The 26,271-nt window shown below is 37.3% G+C and overlaps 1 protein-coding gene across 2 annotated transcripts; it reads right to left on the bottom strand.

The window, feature by feature from the left end:
* Positions 1-13: 13 nt before the first annotated feature.
* Positions 14-26,271, bottom strand: tesk2 (testis associated actin remodelling kinase 2). Of its 2 annotated transcripts, none has more exons than XM_058797102.1 (11): positions 26,129-26,271; positions 23,039-23,334; positions 15,194-15,315; positions 11,486-11,534; positions 8,442-8,588; positions 7,603-7,685; positions 6,226-6,310; positions 6,041-6,124; positions 5,821-5,907; positions 4,661-4,802; positions 14-2,004 (listed from the first exon to the last, which is right to left on the bottom strand). In XM_058797102.1, the coding sequence occupies exons 2-11, from the start codon at positions 23,261-23,263 to the stop codon at positions 1,103-1,105; spliced, it is 1,926 nt and encodes a 641-aa protein (XP_058653085.1). In that variant the 5' UTR covers positions 23,264-23,334; positions 26,129-26,271; the 3' UTR covers positions 14-1,102. The 2 variants fall into 2 exon arrangements, with proteins under 2 accessions (XP_058653085.1, XP_058653076.1); XM_058797093.1 differs by lacking the exon at positions 26,129-26,271 and adding an exon at positions 25,602-26,122.

Below are 26,271 nucleotides of genomic sequence, written 5' to 3'. Positions count from 1 at the left end.
AGCGAAGCCACAATAAACATAAGACATTCTGAATTTATTTTAAATGGGAATACACACATGCATTTAAACAATTCAAGCCATATAAATGGGGAAAATAAGTCCTGATCTGTCTTTGGTAGAAATATACATCTCTGAATCAGTTACAAATCTACAATCTAAAAGTGTTGAAAAAACAGTCAGGACTGAAAAAGCAGAAAAATAAGAGTTAAGAACAAACTAGCAAGAACTGACCATTTTCAACATGTACAGAACTCTCTATTCATCAGTTCATATAAACAACAACAACAACAAGTTTAAACAGTTCACAGACATAGTAAAATTACTTTTTCTCCTCATAAATATCAAAATAAATCCTCTCTATAAAACTATCATGCCTTGGTTAAATTTATTGCATAGAAATGTAGTGACAATAGATAAAAAAAAAAAAAAGTTCAAACCATTTAAATTATTTCAAGTGCAATTACGATTTTAAGTAGATATAGACATGGACTTCTTTTTTTTTTTGAAGACCTGAGAGGTCAAAGAGTGAAAATGATCCTTGTTTTTTTAAATTACCATGGCACACACACCGTTAGCGTAGGATCAAAACAAGAGCTTTTTAAGATGTGAGACGACATGGAATGTTTGCTGCGCATTTTCTATGCCCATGCAGTGCAAAAAAGACTCGATCAGCTTTCTCCAAAGACATTTGTTCTTCAATAAATTCTATAATTAGACAAGTAGAAACTGGATACAGTTTGTGGACAAATAAAATAAAAAAGCATATGTGGCATGTGCAACCAATAGCATGTATTACAAAGAAAAAAATATATATATATCATAGAATGCGTCTCATCATTTGCCCTGTGTGAGGTGACGTCCGATGTAGCTTCCACTGTTGGAGTTCTTCATAGTGTGATGGGTAACTACTACCGCATGGACCAGATCACCTCCTGCTCTTTCGATCAATCCAAGCCACCCTTTTAGCTTAAGTTGCAAGGGTTTACTTCCCCAAAGGAAAAATATATACAACTTATAATCGTATTAAATATTTAATGAATATAATCTCAGTTCGCGTGGCATCTGATCAGTTCAACTAGGCAGGTGTGTGCCCTTCAACCATCTAGATATCACATCTGGAGATGCGTTCTCCTGAAGATGTGGCTTTGCAGGCAGTGAGGACTATCGGACAGAGTTCCTGTGGCTCTACAGACATGCTCAGCGTGAGCAAGTTCTTGTTGGAGATCATCAAGCCATCCTGGTCTTCAGCCTCCATGTCCTCACATAAGCCACCGAGGCTTCCGTTCTGTATCTGGATTGTGTCCTTGTCATCCGCAGGGCTTCCTCTGCTGCTGGAGCAGTCCATGGCCTCCGCTTCTCCTCCTTCAGAGGGTACCAGAGACGACCAGTCCTCTGCCGCTCCCACTTCCTCCTGTCTTTCGGCTCGCGGTTTATATGGAGGTATCTCAGTAACAGCGTACTTCTTAGCCCAGCTGCTCAATGCTTTTTGCTTGCTTTCACTGCCAGGCTGTCCAGCCTCGTTCTTAGACGTGGGGTGAGATGAGAAGATGACATCCGAGTGGGGCAGCTGGGGAGAGACGGGGAGCGAGTGGCACTGGCGACCGGGCAGCTGCCAGGTCTCCGGCCAGGATGGGGTGCAGTTGGCTCCCGTGCTGATGTTAGAATGAGGCTGGTATGAGCTTTGACTGCCGTGAGGTGAGTGCAAATCAAACATGAGCGAGAAGACCGACTTGCTGGGCATGTCATAAAACTTGATCTTGCCACCTTTTAAGTCCTCTCTAGCACTGAAAGGGTTGACTTTCGGTTGCCCGTGTATGAAGCCCTTGGGTCCTGGGTTGTAGTAAGGGTCCTGGACGTTCACTTTGCGAGCGGGCTTACGAGAGAAAATGTCAGACTGGCTACGGGAAAGCCAGATGTTTCGACGTGGACGGGGGGACTTGGGTGGAATCTTGTCATCCTGAAAAACAAGAGGATTTAACCTCTTTATACCCTTTTCACCTGGACCTAGAACAACAGTAAGAGAGGCATTAGGCACAGTGGGTAACATTATCTAACTGACATTAATAAATGCTTTACAAGTATTGTTCATTGTTAATAGTAATTTCTATACTAATACATTTTAACATTTTAGCTCAATATAAATTAACTTTCACTACCATTCCAAAGTTTGGGGTCAGTAATTATTTGTTTTTTTATTTAAAATTAATACTTTTATTCAGCAAGGATGCATTAAATTGATCAACGGTGACATTTCAAATGATACAAAAATTTTAGTGCAAATAAACGCGGTTCTCTGTTTTTACCTGAAAATAGTAAAAACCGTTTCCACAAATTTTCTTATTATAATATATATATATATATATATATATATATATATATATATATATATATATATATATATATATATAAATAAAAGACAACTGTTTGATATTAATAATAAATATGTTGATTTGCTGCTTAAGAAACATTATTACAATGATTTCTGAAAAATTATGTTACACTGAAGACTGGAGTGATGGCTACTGAAATTTCAGCTTTACAATCACAGGAATAAATTACACTTTAAAATATATTAGAATAGATAGTTATTTTAAATAATAATAACATTTTACGATATTACTGTTTTTACTGTATTTTTGATCAAATAAATAAAGCCTGGTGAGCATAAGAGACTTTTCAAAAACATGAAAAAAAAGAAAATCTTATGGACTCCAAATAGTAGTGTATATTAATAAATACTGTAAGAACAGATGTTCATCCTTAGTTTATGATTATACCAAATATACTGATATTTATTAATTCACTTGACAAGTGTAAACACTGTAGCACTATCAAAACATTGCTGTGTTAGTCTGAGCATATTGACCAGAGCCTGATATAACACTGGCTCATCCATTGGAGTGAGTTTGGAGTGTTGGAGTGTGTTGACCAATGGCAGATGCAAGAAATGTTCCAAAAACCTGTTTAAAATCTTTTTTTTTTTTTTGCTAGTCACCAAATTGTATTGACACTTTTAAGCCTGAAAGAATGATCTTGAACACAAGGGGGTGACAAAATCTGTAATGTTCATTTAAATATGTGGAAGGCAAAGCGCTTAATCATGTTCAACATCTCAAAACTCAAAAGCACACAGCACTGAGAAAAAGAAAATAAAAGAAATATGGTACATGAAGTGCAAAACACATCTATATGCATTTAAACACTTCAGAAACTGGTTAGCAGTTTAAAAGTTTTGGGTATAGAAATTTTATCAATTTATAATAACAGTTTTATATTTATATATAAAATGTAATTTAGTCCTGTAATGTACTAAATGTTTTATTTGCTCCAGTCATTACTCCAGTCTTCAGTGCCACATGATCCTTCAGAAATCGTGTTAATATGATGATTTAATGTTCAAATAAGATTTCTTATTTTTTCAGAATTCTTTGATGAATAGAAAGTAAAAAAAAATAAATAAATAAATAAATAAATTTTGGCTGTGCGATATGGACACACACACCTTTTTCTATTTGGGAAAAAAAATGCTATCTTTGTTTCTGTATTTATTAGAATTTTTTTTCACATCCTAAATGTAAAAAAAAAAAAGAAAAGAAAAAGTGCATACTAGAGGTAATGAAACAAATATAGTGAATGAAAGCACCTCGGACATGCTATTAAATTATGTTCAAAAATGGGTTAAAAATCACATTACATTCTAACATAATATTACAATCCAAAAACAAAACATACTTTTTTTAAAGCAGGGGTTAAAATCACTACATTTATATAAAAAAAAAAAAGAACAGGTGAAATGTTAATTGATAGGAATACTCATCCAAACACTAATTATATTAGCCTATATTTGATTTACTCCATTCTAATAGTCAGTTTACAGATACTGCTATCATAAAAAAAAAAAAATAATAATAATAAACTTACCTGTAGGTTTAAAATTTTACATGGCACGTATAACATGCATCAAACTACTGTATATCAATATAAACGGCATTGCCTCATCCTATATTGTTAATAAAAATGTGTTGAAATTTGATATACTTAATAGAAATAAAATATTTTGTAGTTTGCTGTCAATTTAATGCTTCTTGGCTGAATAAAAGTGTTAATATCTTTCTGATTCCAGACTTTTGAATGGTAGTATATGAGGCTCTAATCTCTTCTAGCCACACATTGCTTTGTGACTTATTCCTTGTTTGTTCAGGATATGAATTAGCACTGAACGGAAACTGGGCTGTGAGATTGCAAAGAAGAGAGGGAGAAAGTAAAAGCTGTGCATTATAAGTAATTCTCATAAGGAAAGGACATCCAATCCATAAAGCTCAGACAAGATAGCGTTACTGTCTCCAATCCCGTTAGTTTTCCAGTCTCCTTGTTCTTAGAACTCATTGGCCCTGCGGTATTACATGGAAAGTGAGTGCTGGATGGGATGAGCAAAGCCTCAGGGGGCGACAGGATGTACTAGCTTTCTGTCCAAGCAACTCACATCAAAGACGTGCTCAAAGCACATCAAAGCTTTTGGTTTAGTGCCAGAAATAGTGAATGAAATATTATGCCATGGACACCTGTAGTTTTCATTATCATATTGACAGTTTGCAGGTTAGACAAATCAATACGGGAGTGAAATAAACGTGTTTGTGTACGTGTATGAATAATCACACACCTTTAGGCAAGGGTTTTTTCTCCACCTCTCCGGCAGTTAGTAGCATCCTCTCCCTCTCGGATTCGTCAGCTTTCAGCTTTTTCTGGATTTCTTCCAGCCTCTTCACTATATCTGGGAACGAGGGCCTTAGCTTTGGATCCATCTGGGATATAAGTGGAGGCAACAAGAACATAAAACACATCAGAATCTAATTCCGGAGGAGCGCCATGTTCTCACTTCTATTCTAAGAATACTACACTGCACATATATTACAGTGGGGCAGTTTCATTTTCATGCTGAAAACAATTAACAATGTTGTAGTTGCTCATCTGTTGATAACTCATATGAAATATGTAAAATTATTTTTTATATTATTATTTTATATTATATTATGCAAAATGGGTACACAACCATTCAAAACCATTTTGGGGTCAATAAGACCTTTATGTAAAACAGTTTAGTGTGTTTTACTCAGTTTCAATATGGTATTATGTCATGGTTACTTGGAATATTTATAAGTATTTGTGGTGGTTTATTTTAGCTTCTGGGTTTTGAAAAATGTACTACAAAAAAATCTAAACAGTTCGGGGGTGATAAAAGGCTGCATTAATTTGATCAAAAATACAGTGAAAACAGTAATAGTTGGTGCTCAAGACACATTTCTTATTATCATCATCACAGTTGAAAACAGTTTAATCCATTTTTAAGGATTCTGAAAATTTTTTATATAATTTTTGTAACATTATAAATGTCTTTACTTTTGATCAATTTAATGTGTCTTTGCTGAAGAAAAAAAAGTTACTGACCTTACTTAATGTAACTGAACTAACTTTTGAATGGTGATATATATCATGAAACTATAACAATATAATTAATAAATAAAAATATAGTATATGGTAATAATATAATTAGGATCAAATACAGTTGTCAACATTTAAAATTGTAAAAATTGTACTATTGTAAAATAGAAAGTTAGAAAAAACAGCATTCATTTGAAATACAGTAGTCAACATTTGAAGTGGATCAAAACCTTTCAAAAGTTGTCCTAAAACCAAAATGCGTTCTTGTCTTTGGACAACTTTGATGAACTTTTTTATCCACTTCAAATATTGACTACTGTACTTGGCGCTTTCTCAAAAGTACTACAAGAATCACTAATGGATTGATACAAAGAAACTCACATTGCAACAGTTGAAGGCAAGCTGCAGGAAGTCTGAAGGACAATCTCCAACCATGTGCTGGAAGGCGTGGTAATCTAAGCCAAAGTTCTGAAAGGATCAAATGTGGGGGGTAAATGTCACACTCAGGACAAAGCGGTTTTAATGACTAGCATAACAAGTGATATAGTTACAAAGTTTATCACCGAAACATTTATTGGAGAGGTTTTAAATTACTGCTCACTTCAGTGCGTGGTAGGTAGTCAGGGTCAGCCTGTATCCTTGCAATTATCTCACACAAAATAATGCCATACGAGAAGACATCAGCCTAGAAATGAATACAGAGAAATGATAATGTGTCCTGAAAGGTCCTGGCAAGAAACAAGTCTTGTGATAGTGGCGAGTGTCAACTGCAACTGAGGATCTAACCTTCTCGTTATACGGCTCGTCTCTCAGCACTTCTGGAGCCATCCAGAATGGGGATCCCACCACAGACAGCTTCTCCCCCTCAAAACTGAACACACAGAATAATGGTCAAAAGACATTGTATAAATACAGGCACTTAAGCACTTACAATGATTAAATGGCATCTGAAAGTTCAGCTGAGACAGCAGTACTTTGAAAAGGGAAGTTTTTGAACAATGTGTGCCGAATAGGGAAGGGGTGACCAGTTGATCAACAACATGACTACTCAATTAGCTTTGTTTAATTTTTCCCCTTTTTTAGTTTCAATGTTTTTAGCGGCAGTGCTTTAAATAGAACTTTTGTCAGACCATTTTACGCAACATTTTCTTGCATGTTTACATGAGCATGAATGCAGCATTCAACCGTAAAAAAGGAAAAGTTCACCCAGAAATTTAAATTCTGTCAATTACAGATACGTTTGTTCATTTTTATAAAGTAAATGAAAATGTTTTTAATAAAACCGGTCTTTATGGACATGAACAGATGATGTATGATAATATCATTTAGGCTTGACGTGTGAGAACTCATTGGTTTTTGCCAAAGCTCAAACTTGCTTACGTGACATGCAAAAACAATCAGGCAAGCATGTTTGAGCTTCCACATTTACATATTTTTTGATGTGCTCTTTGTATGGGTGTTTGTCTATTTTCATATGTGAATAAAAGTCTACATTAAATCCATTCATCGTATAAAGCGACTGTCTCTTCAGAACACTCTATTCATGTGGGTTACTTTTAAAATGTCTTTATGTTTGAAGTCTCAAAGTTTTGGTTGAGTGGATATTAAATAGAGGGACAGAAATGTTATTAAAATATTTCAGTGGAGGGTTTAATTGAAAATATTTTCTGACAATTTTCATTTTTGGGTGAACCAACCCTTTAAGTTTCTTGAGACCCCTGCGGGACTTTATCCTGTCATGCTCAGTCTAACTGCTTTTGAAAGCACATCTTGAAAGTGCATGTTATGTAATCATTAACTGAAAAATGAGTCCATTGGGGTTCAGTGAACCTGAAATCAGTCTAATTATACAGAGCTTCCAGTTTACAGAGGTTAACTGACTAGTTGTTAAGGTAACCAAATCAACGATTCGTTTTTACTGAAAATATGTAGTATTGCATTAGTAGTGAGGAGGTCATTGGAGAGGAAGGGTCTTGAGCTGCTCTGGTATTATTAGCTCTCTTAAAAGTTGACTTTGGACGGTATGTTCCTTCCAAATCAGATAGCACCACCCCCTGCCAGCACTGCTTGCATCTCACCATTGCTTCCTTTCAGATTGTCATAAGCAAAACAGAAGGATGCCCAGTGAATTTGCTGCATGTTTCCACGGTGCCCGTTACTCACTCATGACTGGGGATTTTCTCAGCAAGGCCGAAGTCTCCAACAATCGCAGTGTAGCCATTCTCATCAGACTTGATCAGGCAGTTCTGAGAAAACATCAAAAGGAAAGAAACAGTAACCAGAAGAACATATTGCTCCTCCCACAGGATACCTTACACTCGAGATTCAGTCAATTAGAATCACTTAAACAGAAAGTAATGATGTAGCGAGTAAAGCCACGGGGGTGATTCCCACAGTGTATAATTATGGGAAGTCCCACAAGTGCTTAGGAGAGAACGCAACAGCTGGAGGTAGAGACAGCATGTCAGCGCATGCCACCAACAAGAGCCCTGTGAAGACTAAATCAAAGCACCTGTTTCACTGCTGACTGATATAGTCTTCTTGTTTATAAAGTTACATCATTAAACCCACAGGACAAGTGTACCTTCAGTACATCCTGTAATTGCCTATCTTCATAAAGCTAATAAAATCATGCAATGACTATATGAAATTACATACACCAAGTGTGGATTCAGTAAGATTTTAATTAATTAATCAATACTTTTATTCAGCAAAGAAGCACTGTATTTGTCAAAAGAGACCGAAGGCATTTACAATGTGATAAAAATTCTCTCTCAAATAAACATTTATTTGATATCTTTTGAATGCATGACTTACAATGTTTTCAACATTGATAATGATAATGTGTGTTTCTTGAGCACAAAATCCACATACTAGAACGATCTCAGAAGGATCATGTGACACTGAAGCATTGCCGTCCCAGGAATAAATAAACTTTAAAATACATTAAAATGGAAAATGTCATGATCACAGGCAATAAATATGATGACAGAGTGCTGTACCTTGGAGGTGAGATCTCTGTGAAAAATGCCCTTGGAGTGTAGGTAACTGAGGCCCATGGCGATTTCTAAGGCCAGTTTGACTCGTGTGGCCCAGCTCAGGTACTTATTGCTGTCCAGCAGCTGCTCCAAGTTGCCACCGTTAATATACTGAAAAAAAGAGAAGACACATCATGTGACAAATATCACTGTCTCCATCTCTTTGTAGCCCTCAAATGCTCCATATTGTATTCAAGAGGGTACAATAGATAGGATGATGAGTTAAATTTGACTGGGTACTCAAAAATGCAATGCACAAGACTCTGAATCTGATAAAATAATTATCTGATATGTACAACAATAATGCACAATAATGAAATCTGTAGCAACTTTAAACTTTGCATCATGGGGATTATAATTATTTTTATGGTCACAGTACTTTGTGTTTACAACACCGAAGTGAATCCAATCAGCTTCCTGTGGGTAAAAGTATTCCATGCCAATTCTCAAGTGGATTGGTTTTCAAGTCACAAAAGCGTGTAAATTAGCAGAGCCCAGCAGGAGCCCTTTAAGTGCTTCTGTCTCACATAGTGAATTTGCATGACAGCACCATCTAATAATTAGCCAATTATTCTGCAAGAGACATATTAACTATTCTTTTGCAGCAGTGAATGGTTTATGTCTGATCAACTTAAAAACAAGTCTTTGAGAGATTAGCGAATGTGGCACACATGCTACTAACTAGGAGCCTGATGCATTCACCACGGGGCACTGGTCTCAACAGCGTCCTAATTTTGGGTTGCCTGAAATGATCTGTGCTGACAGATAAAGGGCTCCACATTTAGCTAACTAAATTAGCCACGGCTGACTAAACAGAAGACCTTAGAATGCGGTCAGAGTAGCGAGGTATCAACAGGCAGACAAGACAGCTGAGTCGAAATGACAGCACCTTCCAGTTTCCCAAAAAGCTGTGGTGCCTGTCCCGACTCAGGTTGTCAACAGACAGACATCCCTTATGGCTGCTACCATATAATCTGAGTGAGTAAAATAACCAAATAGGGTTGTGCCTTTGTAGTCTAAGGACTAACATTTGCAGGCAAAAGTAGAATTTTGAGGTACAACTCACTCTAGTTACTCTTTCAAAATTTGCTGTCCACAGCATAACCTTGAGATCAACATTTACAAAAAACACCAGCAAACATCTAATTATCTGAATTCCCTGGAACTTCAAATTGACAAAATGAACACTTAGCCCCGTCCCAACTGGCACACCCAGCCCTCTCGGTCCTCCAATGAGTCAACACTTTCCTGCATGGGATGTTGGCTAATAGTGCGCTGTAAAGCTCAACAAAAATGTCAAGGACACATAGCAGCACATTTTTCAGTTATCAATCCTGTTTTAGAAACAAACTATTTGCAAGCAGCTGTAATTTATTCTGTAAGCAAAAGTGTGTGGAGGGGGCTAAGGAATAGCTACACTTGGAACATTTGCATGTATAAAGATCGGGACATTTGTACATGGTAGATGGTCAGCTAAGCCAAATCTGGCTGGTTGTTCCATCTAATCCCATTTCTCACTCTTCTTACAGACATGATCTCATGCCCAACATCAATCGCAAACGTAGGTCAGGAAGTCTTTCATTTGGAAGTGCTCTGTTGGCTTCATCTTTCAGTGGGTTAAAGCTAATCCTACGTCACACCATTTGGTCAGCGTTGACTATCTGATGTACTGCCAGACTGATTTAACGGAACAAAAAGGAGTAGCCCAGCTTAAGATCTAAAGCTGTGCTACTTCAGGTGATTAGGTGACTGATGTGTATGCCTATATAGAGCTAATCCTCTTGGTGAAACTGTAACTTTGAGTGTGTTGGGTGCTGATGCAGGTTACTACAAAGGATGGAAACTTTCCTGCGGGGCTGATTTCATAACTGTTGAGTGATGAGAGCTCATTTAATACACTGTCAACTCACTCAGCGGCTCTTAAATGAAGTGTCTTGATGGGAAAAAAATGACTGGGAATTCTTAATAGCATGAGCAACATAAGGCCTCAGTGGCTTTGAAAAATAGTATAATCCCTCAGCAGGCCAGTGATTACCACTGTACTAATACTTCTTTCTGTCAACATGCATCAAGAAAGGAAAGCAAAGGTCATAGGCTGGTAAGAACAAATGACATGCGATGATTTAAACGGAAATGGAAATGATAACAGGGAAAACAAAAAACAACTCATGTTACATATCTAGAACAGGTATCAAAGACACACTAGTACATAGTGTTTACTAGGCTGTTTGTAGTGAACTATTATATAAAACTAAGCTTCCTTCAATGCATTGGTTCTCAACTGGGGGCCAGGGCCCACTGAGGGCCTCAGAAAACTTCCAAAAAGACCTGAAGATGACTTCAAAAGACAAAACAAAACATTGCTGTGCTTAATATCCACTCACTTGACGTTAATAGTGATTTATGCACATTATACCTCATTTATTTAGATAACTAAACATTTTATTTATATATAAACTACAAGTTCTAACTGGATTTTTAAACTGACTCATTTCCTGCTCAAGTAAAACCCCTCTTTCCTGTGAAATCAGTGTTCATCTAGACTAGAGCATAAGATTATATAGCACAGTAACATTCATACAAGCATAATACACCCACACAGTTTGAGATGGTAAAAATACAACATGCCTAAGGGGACTGCCGGTGGGCTCTTTAATAGAATACTTCCCCTCAGGCCACTGTGAACAAGGACTAAACTGTTCAATGTCACAGTTGATTCACAGGGGGAAAATGCCACACATTTAGGAATCAGAGGTACCCTGCAAGCACTCTCAGTCCAACTTTTTCCAGCAGTGCAAGTATTATTCAAGCATAAATTCAATACAGCGCTATTGGTACAAAAGGCTATCTTTTGCCTTTTTTCCAAGCTAGAAGGAGGCCAAGTTGCAATGTCATCAATGTGATAAAGTACAGTCTTAGTGTTTTAGGTACAGCTAATGAAGAAAAGTCAACTCTCTTGTGCATGAGGAGATGTGGTGAATGAAACACATGAGTCAGATGTCACTTACCTCTGTGAGAGCATGGAGTTGACCTTCCTGTACACACACCCCCATAAATCTACAACACCACAAAAACAAAAAAAGAATGGTTGATGTTAGTTTAATGCTCTGAAGCAGCAGCAGCTAAGAGCTTGAAGAGATTTCTAAGATGCCAAAAAACATAAAAAAGTAAAAGGTCAATGTGCAATCAATGGCATAAGAGCAAATTCAGCATTATTGACAAGAATGAGCTGCTGCTGTTTATACCAGTGCTGACTTTCTCTGAGGATGCTTTCCAATGGGCTTATTTTATGCTCTACGTTCATTTCTTGTGTCAAAAATGGCTTTTACAAATGACACCATAAACTCAGACAGGTTAATGGTGCTGTACATCAACATAAGCTATAAAATGTGAGACTGTCTCCAGTCGACTGGAGGGTAAAACTGATGTAAACACAGGCACAATGGCAGAACAAAGGCAAGATCTCTGCTGTAAATAAAAAAAGCAGATTTTTCTTTCAGAGATGGAAGATGTGGCAAAGTGTAATTTCTTTAAAGAGAAGAAAACAAGGACACATTATAGTACAGTAATACAGCTTTTTAATATGTCTGTAACTTACACTATCAATTAAAAGGTTGGGATAAGTAAGAAACTAATACTTTTTTCAGCAAGTGTTCATCAATTTAATCAAAAGTGAAAGCAAAGACACTTAAAATCAGGGCTCTGAACCGGTTCATGGAAATGAAAACGAAAACCAGAAACAAACAACATTTTGACAGGAATACAACCAGAAACAAGTCAAATGCCTGTGCTCAGCTGTGAACTCATAACAGGTAAGTTGCAATGGTAATGCATTGGCGTTAGAGTTTATCCGAGGATAGTGTAAGATGGATTCAACAGATCACACGCACCTGCAGTGCTTCTGTGAACGGAGAAAACAGAATAAACTATAGGCTTTCATAAAAAGGAATATATAGGCCTATATACAAAATATATTTCACTTTTAAATCACTGACAGATTAACAAAAAAATAAAAAATAAAAAATAAAAAATAAAAAGTGCTGAGTTTCAGTTTATTGTGACGGCAGAAAGTAATTTTCTTTATTTTGCAAAATCTTGACAGTTTTGAATTCTGAATTGACAGTTCAGTCTTGCTTCTATCTGTATAACCAACCAGCATATGACCAAATCACACCAGCACCTCATACGCACACAGACACAACATATTTTTGCGACATTGTAGCCAGTTCATTATCAAAATAAAATACAGTTAAAGAAACATATAAAAAGTTACACTGCTTCGTTGCACAATCTGTTGCGTTCAGCGTGACCACCGTCTCACTGCTGATCCAGCCGATGTGAAGGATGATGTTTTATGTCAATGCGAGTGTAGTACAAAGCCTATTAGCTACATAATACATAATATTTTAGCATCCAAATACATCGCGAATATGGAAACATTTAGATTTGTGCCGAATGAGAGAAGTAGGCATCAGTTTCACCTTAAATTGATTTGTTTTGGGATTGATGTTTTTATAGCCTAAACGCATAGCCTTAACTTTAGAGGATTTGTTGTGGAGAGAAGGAAACTAATAACCGGGTTTAGAATGTTTGTAAACATTTTGCTTCAGCCTCCTGGGATTTTAGCCTACATTATTTCTGAATGTAATAATAAAATGCAACGTGAGCCTACGAAACTTATGTTTTTTTCCTCTCAAAATGCAATTTTATACGAGTAGAGTTTTTTTTAACAATGCAGCAAACATTTTTAAATAATACTTTAATGTCTTTAAAAGCATTAACAGATTTTTTTCTTTTGTTTAGTAGCCTACATTTGGCCAAAATCTAGAAAAGATGGTGCTGTAGGCAAATGGCTGTGACTAAGTGCAATTGGTTAAGATAACAGATCTCTTTTCAGATCAGAGGTTTTTTTTTTTTTGTCTTTCTTTTTGAGTTAAGAAAATGCTGTACTTTATTATTAATTGTATATATTGTTTAAAAATTACGTTATTAACTGGTATTTTTTCTACTCAAACCAGTTTCGGAATGGTAATAATATAGAGGAACACAGGAACAGAAACAAGCTGCGCAATATCGCGTTCATTATCGCAGATGAATTGCCTTCGATAATGAACGCGATATTGCGTAGCTTGTCAGTGAACTACGGCTCTGTGTATTAAATGGCGCTCTATTTGAAAACAGGTGATGGAGATTCAGTGCTAATCACGGAACTGGCTTTACTGAGATGCGCATAAATATCGTGATTGATATATCGCCCAGCCTTATTTTCACCAATTTGTTCTCAGCAATGACACAACGTATCAATGTCTCTGAATGGCCACCTCACAAGAGTCATTAGACAGGATACAAATTTGTCTGTGTTTTCAAAGTTATTGCTCCATAAAGCCCAGGCCTGGCTTTTATTGTGGGTCTGTGTTGGGATTTCTTCAACAAAGCTCCCCTCAGCCTTCTCCTGTCTGCACTACGGTCCCTCCACCCCCATTCAATAAGACGTAACAATGGTGTGATTGTAAACCACACACAGACCCTCTCTCTCACTCTTTCATCCACCCACAAACTCACATTCTGCTCTACAAACAAGCCAAGTATTACAAAAATGGAAGCAATACCAGACATATTTAAACAGTAAATCATACGTGTACTGCAGTATTGTTTGAAAGACAACTGCTTTATTATTCTGGGTGGCATTTTGTCACAAAAACACATTGATTCCAGGATTAAAAATATAACAACAAATAAAATAAAAGTAAGGTTACACTTTATTTTAAGGTGTCTTTGTTACAGTGTGATTATACATTTAAGAACTGAGTAATATTAATTAACTACATGTGCTGACTATATGGTTAGGGTTACTTGCATGTAATTAAGCATAATTTATTGTTATTATAATTGTATGTACATGCAGCGTATAACAAGGACACCTTAAAATAAAGTGTTACCAAAAATAATAAAACAAAAACTAATAAATACATAGGCAAATAAAAATAATGAAAAGACCCAATGCTCATTTCATCCCCAGATACAGGCAATCTCAGCTGACAAAACTCACCAGTTCTACACTAACAAATGTCAAGAACCAAGAGGACAACTTTTTGATCTCAATGAAATCTAAACTCAGGATGTCGTTTCACTCCATCTATTGTTAATGGATTTCTGACCTGATTTCTGTGGAACGAGGAGGAAGAGGTCATCCCTGTTTTTCCATTACAAAGGAGAGAAAGATTCACATTGAAAGCAACACTCCCACGTTCTCACTTATTTGAAAGATTGCATTCATTTTGAGCCACTGGCACAGTCTGGCAGTGCATAAAGCGAGGCACACTCCTTGTTCAAAGAGTAGGAAACCTAATATTAATATTAAGCTACATCAGTCACTGCTTTATATGAATACTGCAGTCATGTTTTTCTTTGAAACACATGTTATTTCCATTTTCCCATTTAGTTACAAGCTTGTTAAATTTACATTTATTGGCATCAGCTCCTTAGTTTCTTATTAGCGTAAACCACAACTGCAAAAACCAACTTCAACTTCATAAAGTAACTGCACAGAGACAAGCGGCTTTCAAGAAGACTGGACTGGAATTTGTAATAAAAGTTGTGGCCTAGCTTTGAGCCTTACACATTTTTCAATCTGCATGATCATTTCAATCCAATCAAAAAACAACAACAACAAAAAAAAAAAACACTGTGATAATAGTGTTGCACTGAAAGCAAACCTGAGTATGTTAGGGTGAGAGAGTCTGTTCATGAGTTGAACTTCTCGCAGCATATTGGCACGATTACTGCTCAGCTTGTTCATCTTTAGAGCCATTACCTGGTCCGAAGCTCTGTGACGCACCTAAAACAAACAAGGAAAATGAGAAATGATCTTTCAGCCGCCTTCTGAATTTTTGAATTAAATCATACAAACAAAATGAAATGAGTCAGAGGAACTCATTTAAATATTTAAATGCTCTGAACGTTCATCTTAAAATGTATACAAAAATACTGCAGCTTTTTTTTCAAAGTATTTCAGGCCATTGCTTCTTACATGCTATCATCCGAAAATTGCATCGAAGAAAGTGAAACCCACAGCATTAGACTAACAATACCACTCAGAGGGGAAGTGCCATACATAGCAAATGAGGTCTAAAAGAAGAGTCGTTGTTAAAACCCGTTATTAAAAAAACAATTTTTTAGCACATGATGAACAAAATAGACAACTCTGCACGACTGACTTTTGGCCACATACTGTTAAGGGTTTCGCAACATTTCTGAAATGTGCCTCTGCAGATCTGTTTTCTAGTTTCCTCTTTGTGCTTTCATCTTGCTGACCAATTAAAAGACATTTAGGAAAAGAAATATCAACCACAGGATTTCCTCATGAGTAAAAAAATAATAATCATTTTCTATGTCCGTAAAATGCTGACTTCCTCAAACTGTATGCAGTGATGGAAAGACTCAACACAACAGAAGGATTACTCAAAATTCAGTGCTAGGGAACCAAAACATTGAAATCTGTGGTTAACTGCTGTGAATGTTGTATCCGTGACACATAACAACATTTTATGAGCATTTCCTTTTACTTCAAATGCATGGTGCAGACTGTACTGCAACCAATCTCAGTCTGGGGGATCAGCAGCCTAGGAAGAGCCCATTTCGTGTGCCCACCTACAGTGAGAGCCTCCTGTCAGACATGGACCCAGATGCCTCTGCTACAGCACCCAAACTCTCAATCTGTTCTGCTATTATCAAGTCACAGCTTGCTGCCCATGCAACAAATCCAGCATGCTAGGAAAATGTTTTGGTTCCTCAAATGTAGATGGATTACAGTATTAAGCATTAAGATTATTTAGTACAGATTGACATTCGTTTGTTCAAATAAACTGAAAAGGCTATTATTGCATTAGCTTTCCAGACAGGTTCTTGCAGACCCCCAACACAGCTGGTATTTGGCTCACCGCATTACCCCTGCCTGCGCCATATGCAGACACCCCCTGCCTGCCATCCTAAAAGCATTCACTCTGCTTTAAATCTCAGCCACCTGCGTGGGGAAGGAAATGTTCTAAATGGACATAAATCACTAACAAGTAATGCTTATCGATTTTAAGGTAAACAGGTCTAGGGGTTCAAACTGTAGCCAAACAAGGGCTCCACAATTGACCTATCGGTAAGCCCCTCCCCTCGAATGCAGACTAGCCAATGGCAGTCGAGTATCAGTTGCACGGGGAGCGGAACTCTGACATCTTTAGGTTGCAGCGCCATAGAGAAACATTGGAAAATCTGTAGCTCGCATCGGTTTTATGGGGTTTATGCTTCAAAAATGGAAAAAAGATGTGCCTGGGGTACTCGTAACACTGATTCCAGGTATCCTGAGAGGATGGGCGATATAATATATTTTATTACATTTCTTGAACTCCAATACAAATGAAGACAAAAACGTTCATTTTCTGGTTGTCATACACTCATTAAGTTACAATTGTCATCTGCTCAAGAAGAATGCCAATATTATCTTGTGCTTTAGCAAGGTATCTCTTGCTAAAACTAGCTAACGTTAAAGTTAGTGAGTCCATGCTAACGTACAAATGTAAATAGCGGAATGTTCTCGCGTTTTGTACAGTGTAGGTCAAAAACACACAAACGAAGGTCTACATTTCAGTGCCTCTCCATATTAAACTGGTTAAATGTATTAATTTAATCGTACCCTGCGATACATGAACAGTGTTGATCCTGCATGTTGTCATCCGCGATCGTGATGACCGACCGTAATATGAGACTTCTCCCATTTACATTGTGATCTGTAAACCCTCGCTTCGAGTTACCCACCGTATTTATTTTTAAATATTTTATAAATCCCTCCATGGAATATTTAATTCCCATTTGGTGGCCTTCTGTGTCCAAAATTGTGCAAAAACATCATGGGACAAGGTTTTCACACTGTAGCTGTCGTTGAAAGACGGTGAGCAACTCCGTTTGTTTGTCCGAGGGAGCAACAGTAACTAAGGGGGGCGGGGCTTACCGATAGGTCAATTATTCAGTTACACAGAAACAAAAGCGGAAGTACTTTTTAAATTCAATTCACTGCACTTTTTTCCCACTCTTTAAATAAATAAATAAATAAATAAATACAAACAATTTACTTTTGCCTTTTTTTGTCTGAATCTTCCTTTTTAGTGAATCTTGCTCTGAATCTTCCTTTTTTGTTATACATCTTATTAGCTTCAGGCACCTAAGGCAATACAATACTTTTATTATTATTTAAACTGCAAAAAACTATTTGCATGCTCAATTCAAAGTTCATGAAAGGCTTAAACATTTGCATTTCGTGGACACTCGCTTCATTAAATAAAAACTAAGGTTAAAAGTGAAAGTGCCTGCAAAATGCAAAGTAAAGGGAGATTAATTCTTTCTAGTGAGAGAGTGTCTACATTATAAAACAAACATCATAAAGAAAAACCAAACTGGAAGCCACAAAACAAACTGCAAAGAAAAATTCAATGCATACACTCTCAGAAATCGTGCAAACATTTAGGGGTACAACAACTTGTCACTGGGGCACTACCCTTAGAGAAATCTTTTTACTTTGATTATTTTAAGGATACAATACATATCGTAAGGGAAATATTATTTTAATCAATTCTGCTGCTTATACATAGGGTACTGCCCTAGCGACAAGCTGCTGGCACAATTTTTGCTGACACTGTATAGTACAGTATGTGGATGTGATCGGAAGCAGTAAAAACCATTGGTAACAGTTTTGTGTATCTGCTCTTATCGGCTTATAACAAAAGCACCACAATCTACTGTGAGTAACTCTGAATGGACAGAATTAAAATAAGCCAACAGAGGCTTCAGAGTTGCAGGGCCTACAGTTCTTACATCTCTCCAGACACAAGTTTGATCTAAAAATGGCTGAGCTCTGATATCTAAATGACTTAATACCTGGCCTAAGAGGACAAACCTGGCCCATTTATGACAAAACACACAAGCTAAAATAAAACTTGATGCAGCATGTGCATGTAGAGAGAAGCTCTGCAGAGACAAATACTGCTCATGAGTGAAAGAGTTCACTGCAATGACAGGAATTGATCTTGGTAATGGGCATCATCATGCACTGTTCTCCCAGGGCTTTTTTGACCTCAAAACTTCATTGAATTATTCACAGTGAATAGAGTGAACAGCAGTGAATAGGCTACTGTATTACCGATGCTCAGCAGTACTCAATTTAATGCAAGAGGTCATCAGGATATATGTGAAGCAAACAACTAAAAAATTAATTACAACCTGTAATCAACACTACAGAGGAAGGTGCATGTTGTAAACACCATCCGCATGTTAAAGGAATGGCAATTATTTGACATCTGACACACCAGCCTACTACTTTTGCTTGAACAGAGAAAAAAAAATAAATAAAATAAATAAAACCACAGAAGAAGCACCGACTCTTACAAACTCTGAAAGCTACTTTATACATGTTACTGGTTAAAGGACTAGGTAAATCCATCCTATAATAGGTAATTGTATCTAAACAGGCTTTTTAATGGACTTTTAAATGTCTTTATATGACAGGATAAGTGCAGAGAAACAGGAAACTATTGGAGTGAGAGAGAAAGGACATGAACCAGGCCGGATTTGAACCTGTGTCACTGTTAGCCAATGACAGGCATTGCTATGCACTACTTTAGGCCCAACAGTATCCAAACAGATTGAAAGCAGCCAGTTTCACTGCATTTAAACTTGGTCACAAATAGGGTTGCACAATTAATCAAATTTCTAATCGCGATTATGATCATGGATGCCACGATTACATAATCGTTCAAAGCCGCGATTACAAAAATAAATAATTAAAATTGCCCACTTGCATTATTCTGTGTGCTTAAGAGGTGTTTGCAGCGGGGTTTAACAAACTCAAACACACTGGATAAAAGACATTTTGTCTAACTGATAGCCGTTGTCACTCTTTTGTGCATGATAGATATGTTAAACGTCAAACGTGTCAAAAGCAGAACAAAATACTCGTACTCGTTTGAACTGCGCGCCACACTGACCTTTTATCCGCTCGCCTCAAAACAGCGCAGCGCGAGCTTAGAGCATATGCGTTTATTACAGTGACCAGTCGCGATCACGTGCTAAACAACGCTGTGAAATCCAGTAAGAAGCACTCGAGTTCAGCGCAGAGTTCTCCAGTACAAATCACGTCTCTTTCATTTAAACTAGTTTAAAGCCAAATAAATCGGAGCTGTTATTCTCATCAACACTGATGAAACAGTGCAACAACGATCCAGTTAGAAGACGTTTCAATCCACAAATCACCCACATTTACACTAACACTAACGGTAACAATGGAACGGTGGCAGAATATTTTTATGATATATAAAATTAGGATATATTCATATTGAGTATTATTGTATTATTAATATACTAAATATGTTAAAGGAGTAATGGAATATAATTACATTATTTTGTTAATTATTCTATTAGTTGATGTGGATTTGTAATTGACTGAATGTCTTTAGGCTACTGTTTTTCAATGCAAACACCATAGAAACCAAATAGTTGACTACTTTTTTAACATGGTAATGAGGTGCTGTACTTTTGGTTATGTATAAAAGATGAGGCTGTTACAGTTTTCACAATGGTACTGTTGTACATCTGCATCCCAACTCAAGCTCCTGCTCCTCTGAACTCAAGCTCCTGTTCTAATGTGCATCTCTAAGAGACAAAACTTGTAATATTATTATTACATCTTCAGTGCTACCAGATCAGGTGCCGGTGCCACTGCTCTCGAATGTTAGTCTGGAGCCCTGATAATATAAATTGTACTGTAAAATGTTACTGTAATTTGAAATTTCGTCTGTTCAATTGTAAATGAAATGTATAGCTTTAGTAAACCATTTTTTCTTTTAGTTTTAGTATAACATTATTATACCATGCATGATTTTACCTTTTGTTTGTTTAAAGAAGAAACCAAACCAATGTATAGTTTACATTTGAGGCTCAATACTATAGAAAAGCAATAAAAGTTCAGGAAGAGTGTTTTCAGCCTTTTTTTAAAATATATATTTTATATAAAAATATGGCATGCAGCTTCAAACAATGGCATAAATCTGTTCAAAATAATCGTTATTAATAATCGCAATTACAATCTCAAGGGAATAATTGACAATTATGATTTTTGTCATAATCGTGCAGCCCTAGTCACAAATCGTTCTCAACTTTAACCACATTGTTTTATCTTTATTAACTAGGAGTGCTCCGATCAGGATTTTTGAGGCCGATCACCGATCGCGATCACAGAAAGCAGTATCTGCCGATACGATCACAGATACCGATCTTTTTAAAGCCTTCTTTTTATCATGTAGAATTATTTGTAGAGATGATCCAATCAAGATTTTTTAGACATTTATTCAGGGCCTGAATTTCATTTTTGAAAATTAATTCCCCTCTTAAGTGACTGTTGTGAGAGGGGATTTTTTTAATTTGAGGGGTGGAGGGGGGCACTTTTTAGACATTTTTCAAAAATATATATTTATCTCACCTAAATGTTTGATCATGCACTGCATTTTTGTTTTGACACTCGTGCAATTGTTGCACAATAGCTAATGCACAGCACAAGCCTGATTTCATGAGCTGTATGTGAGGCAGTGTTACACCAGGTTCACACATACTCCGTTTGCAGTGTGTATGCAGTCCATGTGCAGTAAGCAGTGCAGAAGCAGAACAGACTCATTGCTTTCACACAGGAGCCTGCAACTAATCCATGGCCGTTTACTACAAACACAACATTTATCCATTATTTTGATTTCAGATCCAAACATTGTCAATTAAAATGCTTCTTCAGCATTGTGATACTTTTTTACATAGTATAGTAATACAATCTTTCATAGACGTGTTTAAATGCATAAATATAAGAAACACATAATTCAATGCTTTTTACTTTTGCATTTACTTCTATGTTTATGTATTAAGTTGCTCAAGCAAGTGGCAAAACATTTAAACTACTTTTCTGACGTTATCACAAACATTCTAAATTAAAACTTACCATTGACATAAACAGTCAGCACTACTGCCTTTTCTTTTGCATTTAAATATTTATTACAAGCAATCCTGCGGTTCATAAAGAACTTTGTTTTCCTACCTCCACGAGTGCCATCTATTATTGCCTTGATTATCTAAAAGTGCTCTTTTCCTTTAAGCCTAGGCAAAAAGCCATAGCCTATGTGTTGACTGAAACACAGTCGAGTTTAATTATATGCATTTATGGTGTAATTACAACATTTTAGTGTCGATCATGGCTTGTTCATATTTACCGCAAAGAAAGCGTTGTTACTTTAATTCAGCGCTTGCAAAAAATAGAAAAAAAGAAAATAAAACAGACTCTGTGCAGGAAGATCACTGAACTGCTGCAAACGCACCGCTCCTGGAACGCACCGCCGGACTGCAATAGTGTGCAGTATGAACGATCTAATCCGTTAACATGAGTGCGGAGAAATAATACACACTGCAAACGGAGTAGCCTATGTAATGTTAACCTGTTGATGCATGTAATGTTAACTATGTAATGTTAACCTGTAATGTTAACCTGCCGTTATGTGTGTGCACTGTGAGTGTGCATGAGCACGGTCTCCAGGAGAGCGTGTGAGCGCTGAATGGTTTAAACACTGGCAAGAATTAAAAAGAAATGCAATTTATAAACTTTAGTGATGATGCGACACTGCCTCGATTGTGCAAGTGACAATTCCTGTGTCAAGTGCAGCTCGCTTATAGTGCAGCCGCGATGTGATTTGAAGACATTTGCCCATTTTAAGAGAGAAAGAGGGAGGGTGTGCGGTGATTCACTCACGCTGTTTGTGAAATTATGTCTCACAGATAGATTTCAAATTACTTTATAGGTTATTTAATGAAGAAATATGAATTGTACCTCACCTTCAGCATTATAATTATTTAAACCGTGACAGAGACTGAGACAGTGCTGCTGCATGTCATGCCAAACCTCTTACGTCAGGCACGCCATCAGCTTGAGATCGGCCTTTATAGAGACCACCGATCAACCATCCCCAAGGAATTAATGGCCGATAGCGATCGGCAGCCGATCAATCGGAGCACCCCTATTATTAACTTCAAACTTTGATATCATATCATACTAAGTCATACACTCTCTTTAACAAATTTACTCTTTCTCTTCTTACTTGCACAAGTTAATTTCATATTGCAGTCCAGTACCAAGCAATCTATCATCACCACTAAGCCAATAGCAATTAATTTACATGCACACCTATCTGACATTGCAACCTAGATGGCAACTCATCAACTGAATCACAAGATTAACTTTCTTTTCCTCCTTTAGGACCTTTTCAACTAAATCTCCATCTTTGTTTGAAAAAAGGCTACACAACTCTCACCTCCTGGTGTGCAAAAACTGTAGGAGTTATCAAACTGTTGAATCAGATAATCAACGTTTTCATGTTCACTTATAACTATAATGAATAATGTCAGAACTCAACTCTGCAGGTGGTTTGGTAAGGTCAAGTGACTAATAACTGAAATCAAAATGACTTATTGTCATCACACAACCATCTTACCTTGTAGACCTCTGAAAAAAAACCAGAGCCAATCCACTCGCAGGTGAAGTCATCAAGTCGGGTCAGGCAAGAAAAGGCACTGATGAGGGCCCGGTAAGACGAGGAACACACCCTGTCCAGCGGTGCCGGACTGGTTTCTGCTCCTCCTCCTCCACAATCCGGGTCCTCCAGCCGATCTGGCCGCATGGGGAACCCAGCAATGGAGTTGCGCTTGCTCCGCTCCATTGGTACTGGTGCACAACTAATCTGGTAGAGTATAAATCACTGGTTCACATTTTTGACTGTCCTTGCCAGACCTGCAAAGGAATAAACAGAGGAGTAAAATATTGTTAATAATAGTATGTCCCATTATGTTTATATTTGCTATATATTTGGCTACTTGTAGTTTTGCTTCTATTTGAGTGAACAATATATAGTGATGGAAAGCCAAAAGTAAACAGTACACTGAAAAGTTGATTATGAAAATGCTTGATCTTGATTGGTGTCACAAAAAAAACACAAATGCTGAAACAGAAGTAGCAACAGATTTGGTCTTCTGTATTGCACGGCGGAAATCTGTTTTATTTGATAAGTTGTTGATTGGATATAGACAGATCTGAATGCGAGTTTGCAGTCTGATGTTTAAAAGGAAGATCATGGTAAAAAAACAGATTCATACTGTGCTGACTTTGAAATGGACTTTCATTTTGTGCTGACTAAAGAAAGAAAAGACTGTTTACACATGGTCAATTTCTTTAATATCTTTTCCATCCTTGAAAGAAAATCTGAATGTACGGCTCTTTGATGTACTAACAGTTATCAGCTAAACTAAGCACTTTTTGCACAATTTTTAAAGACAAAATTAAGGCAAACACATGGAAATAGGGTTAGGGGCAGTAAAAACACCTGCCAAGTGCAAGCAGATTTAGCCTAATTTTAAATTCCTTTCACTGTCCAAACAAACAATGGCCAGTGGCCACCTCGACTAAATTTTCTGTAAATGAACACAGAATCAAGCCATTCACACTCATTTCCCTTCATTCATCACAAAAAAACACAGGGCGGATACGGGATAAACTGTCCCTGCAACATTCCAGTTGTAAGCTTGGGAATGAAATAGAGAAATAAATATATAACACAAAACTCTGCCAGGATCTAAACACTGCCTTCCCACTCTTACATTCGAGTGCCACACCCCAGTAAAAGCCACTTTAAAAGAACCAAACATTCACGCAGGCCTTAGGCTGCTCAACAGCTGACTCTACTCACTACAGTGTGATAAATCAACTCAGTCCTCTTCTATAGATCCCCCCTGTGATTTTCAGAGCTGTAATGAAGAAGACAATCATATGGCTAACCTTCAAGAACAATTAAGGTGGGCTGTCCCTCTGTTTTTGTTTCCATAAACATTCACTACTAAATTATGTGATTTACAGTAGAAAGCTACCAAAACTGTTGCACGCTGAGGGTTGGAGTGTGTTAGAAGGGCAGGACTACTAAAGACAAACCCTAAAACAGCTGTTTTGGCCATTATTCCAGTGGCAACGTTTCACAGCGCTCATTTCAAACTTGACCTTCAGCTGGGACAGCCTTAAGGCCAGCCAACATTCAATGCTCAGCTTACTGCATGATTTGACCCATATACCAATCGCTTTTTTCCCAAAATAACCCTCTCAGCCTGGAAATAAGCATGTCACGCAGGGTCAAAATCATGCACTGGGTTCCTACAAAGGGGTTTCACCAAAACAGCAGCTATGACAGTAAGCATTATACAATAAGACCTTATTTTGATCTAAAGATTAACTGATATCTCGTGATCTCTTGCAGCCAAAAAGACACAGAAATTCCAAAAGAGGTTGTAATGCCTTCACATTCTACAGGTCATTCACAGGTGATGATGTGAACAACAGAATGTCTGACATTCCAAAGATTAGAAATAAAAAATGAGAAGGACTTGGCCATCGAGTACAGAGTTTTCAGGTCATACCATACATTTTTTGCATGCATTTTAACATACTGTACAATAAGGCTGTGTCTTTCGTGAATCTGCTTCAGAAGTGCTTAGACTCAAATAGGCCTATTAATGACCACACTTAACAAGGTTAAACGCATAATACACTTCACAGGGTTAGTTTATAAATTACAGTAACGAGCAAATACGTTAAGGAAACTATGGCAACGGTTCCTAGCGATCCGGTGAATTTGCAAACTGCTTTGCACACTAATTGTGAGTATAGGATGTACCAGTAGTGCTAATGTTTTTACACGGCTTGCGTAGTTACTAGGGAAGCCAGCTAGAAGCGGACGCGAAAAACAACTCGGAAGTGCAAGTGTTGCAATCAGAGATCGCATAAATGATGCTGACCGAAAGTGAACTCGGTTGCTGCAAAACAGTAAGCGCCAGAATACCGCAGAGAATATGATCAGGTGCAACTGCATGCTGTCATTAAACTGTTACTCATAGGTGGAGACCAAAGCGCACTTTAATTGTTTACTGACACACGCTCATGCTTCTCAAATTTAACGCACTTTAAAAACAAAAAGAAAACACCCTACTGATCCTACACAAAGTTCAGTGTCTTACCTGGTCATCAGGCTTGAAAGTGAAGCAAAGATATTCTGGGGGTCCAAAGGCCTCAGTTAGTCCCATCGCATTTTGCAACAGCAGACGAGGGCCATATACTACAATCCATATATTTACATGCAGATAACTGCTTGTTTTGACCGAGCGTCGGCTAGGCTATATTCGAACTCCAAGACGAATTAAATAACACAAGCACCGTGTGAGCCTGTTGAAACTTAATTTATCGCGACTATCACAAACTGTATGATAGAAACTCAGTTTTAACATGCACAAGTAGACTGCGTATGTTTTGCCGCGCTATCCACAAACATGAAGCGGTCAGGAGAAAATAAATAACGCGCGAGCTCTTTCCAGAGTGTTCTTTCTATATCATGCCAGGCTCTTCGCTCAGTTTCTGTATCCCTTAACTAATTTAACAAGCAGCGAATCCCCAAAGATGTTATTCCACTTAGGGTAACGTTAAGTGAAGTAAAGTCAAGAGGCAACCACTTCCATAACAGTTGCCTCTCCCCACGGACCAAACTTACGTTTCTATTTGATGGAGACAGACGTCAACGTCGGCCATTGAGATACAAGAGACTTCTTAAACGGGACTGTTTTGATCCAATCACCGGTGAGACTGAATGCACTGTGGGCGGATATTTTGATTGATTGACTTGTCCTTGAGCGA

The sequence above is a fragment of the Onychostoma macrolepis genome, chromosome 02, assembly GCF_012432095.1.
Source record: "Onychostoma macrolepis isolate SWU-2019 chromosome 02, ASM1243209v1, whole genome shotgun sequence".
Lineage (NCBI taxonomy): Eukaryota > Metazoa > Chordata > Actinopteri > Cypriniformes > Cyprinidae > Onychostoma > Onychostoma macrolepis.
Note: the sequence above shows the minus strand (reverse complement) of the source record. Positions and strands in the feature narration are given on the sequence as shown.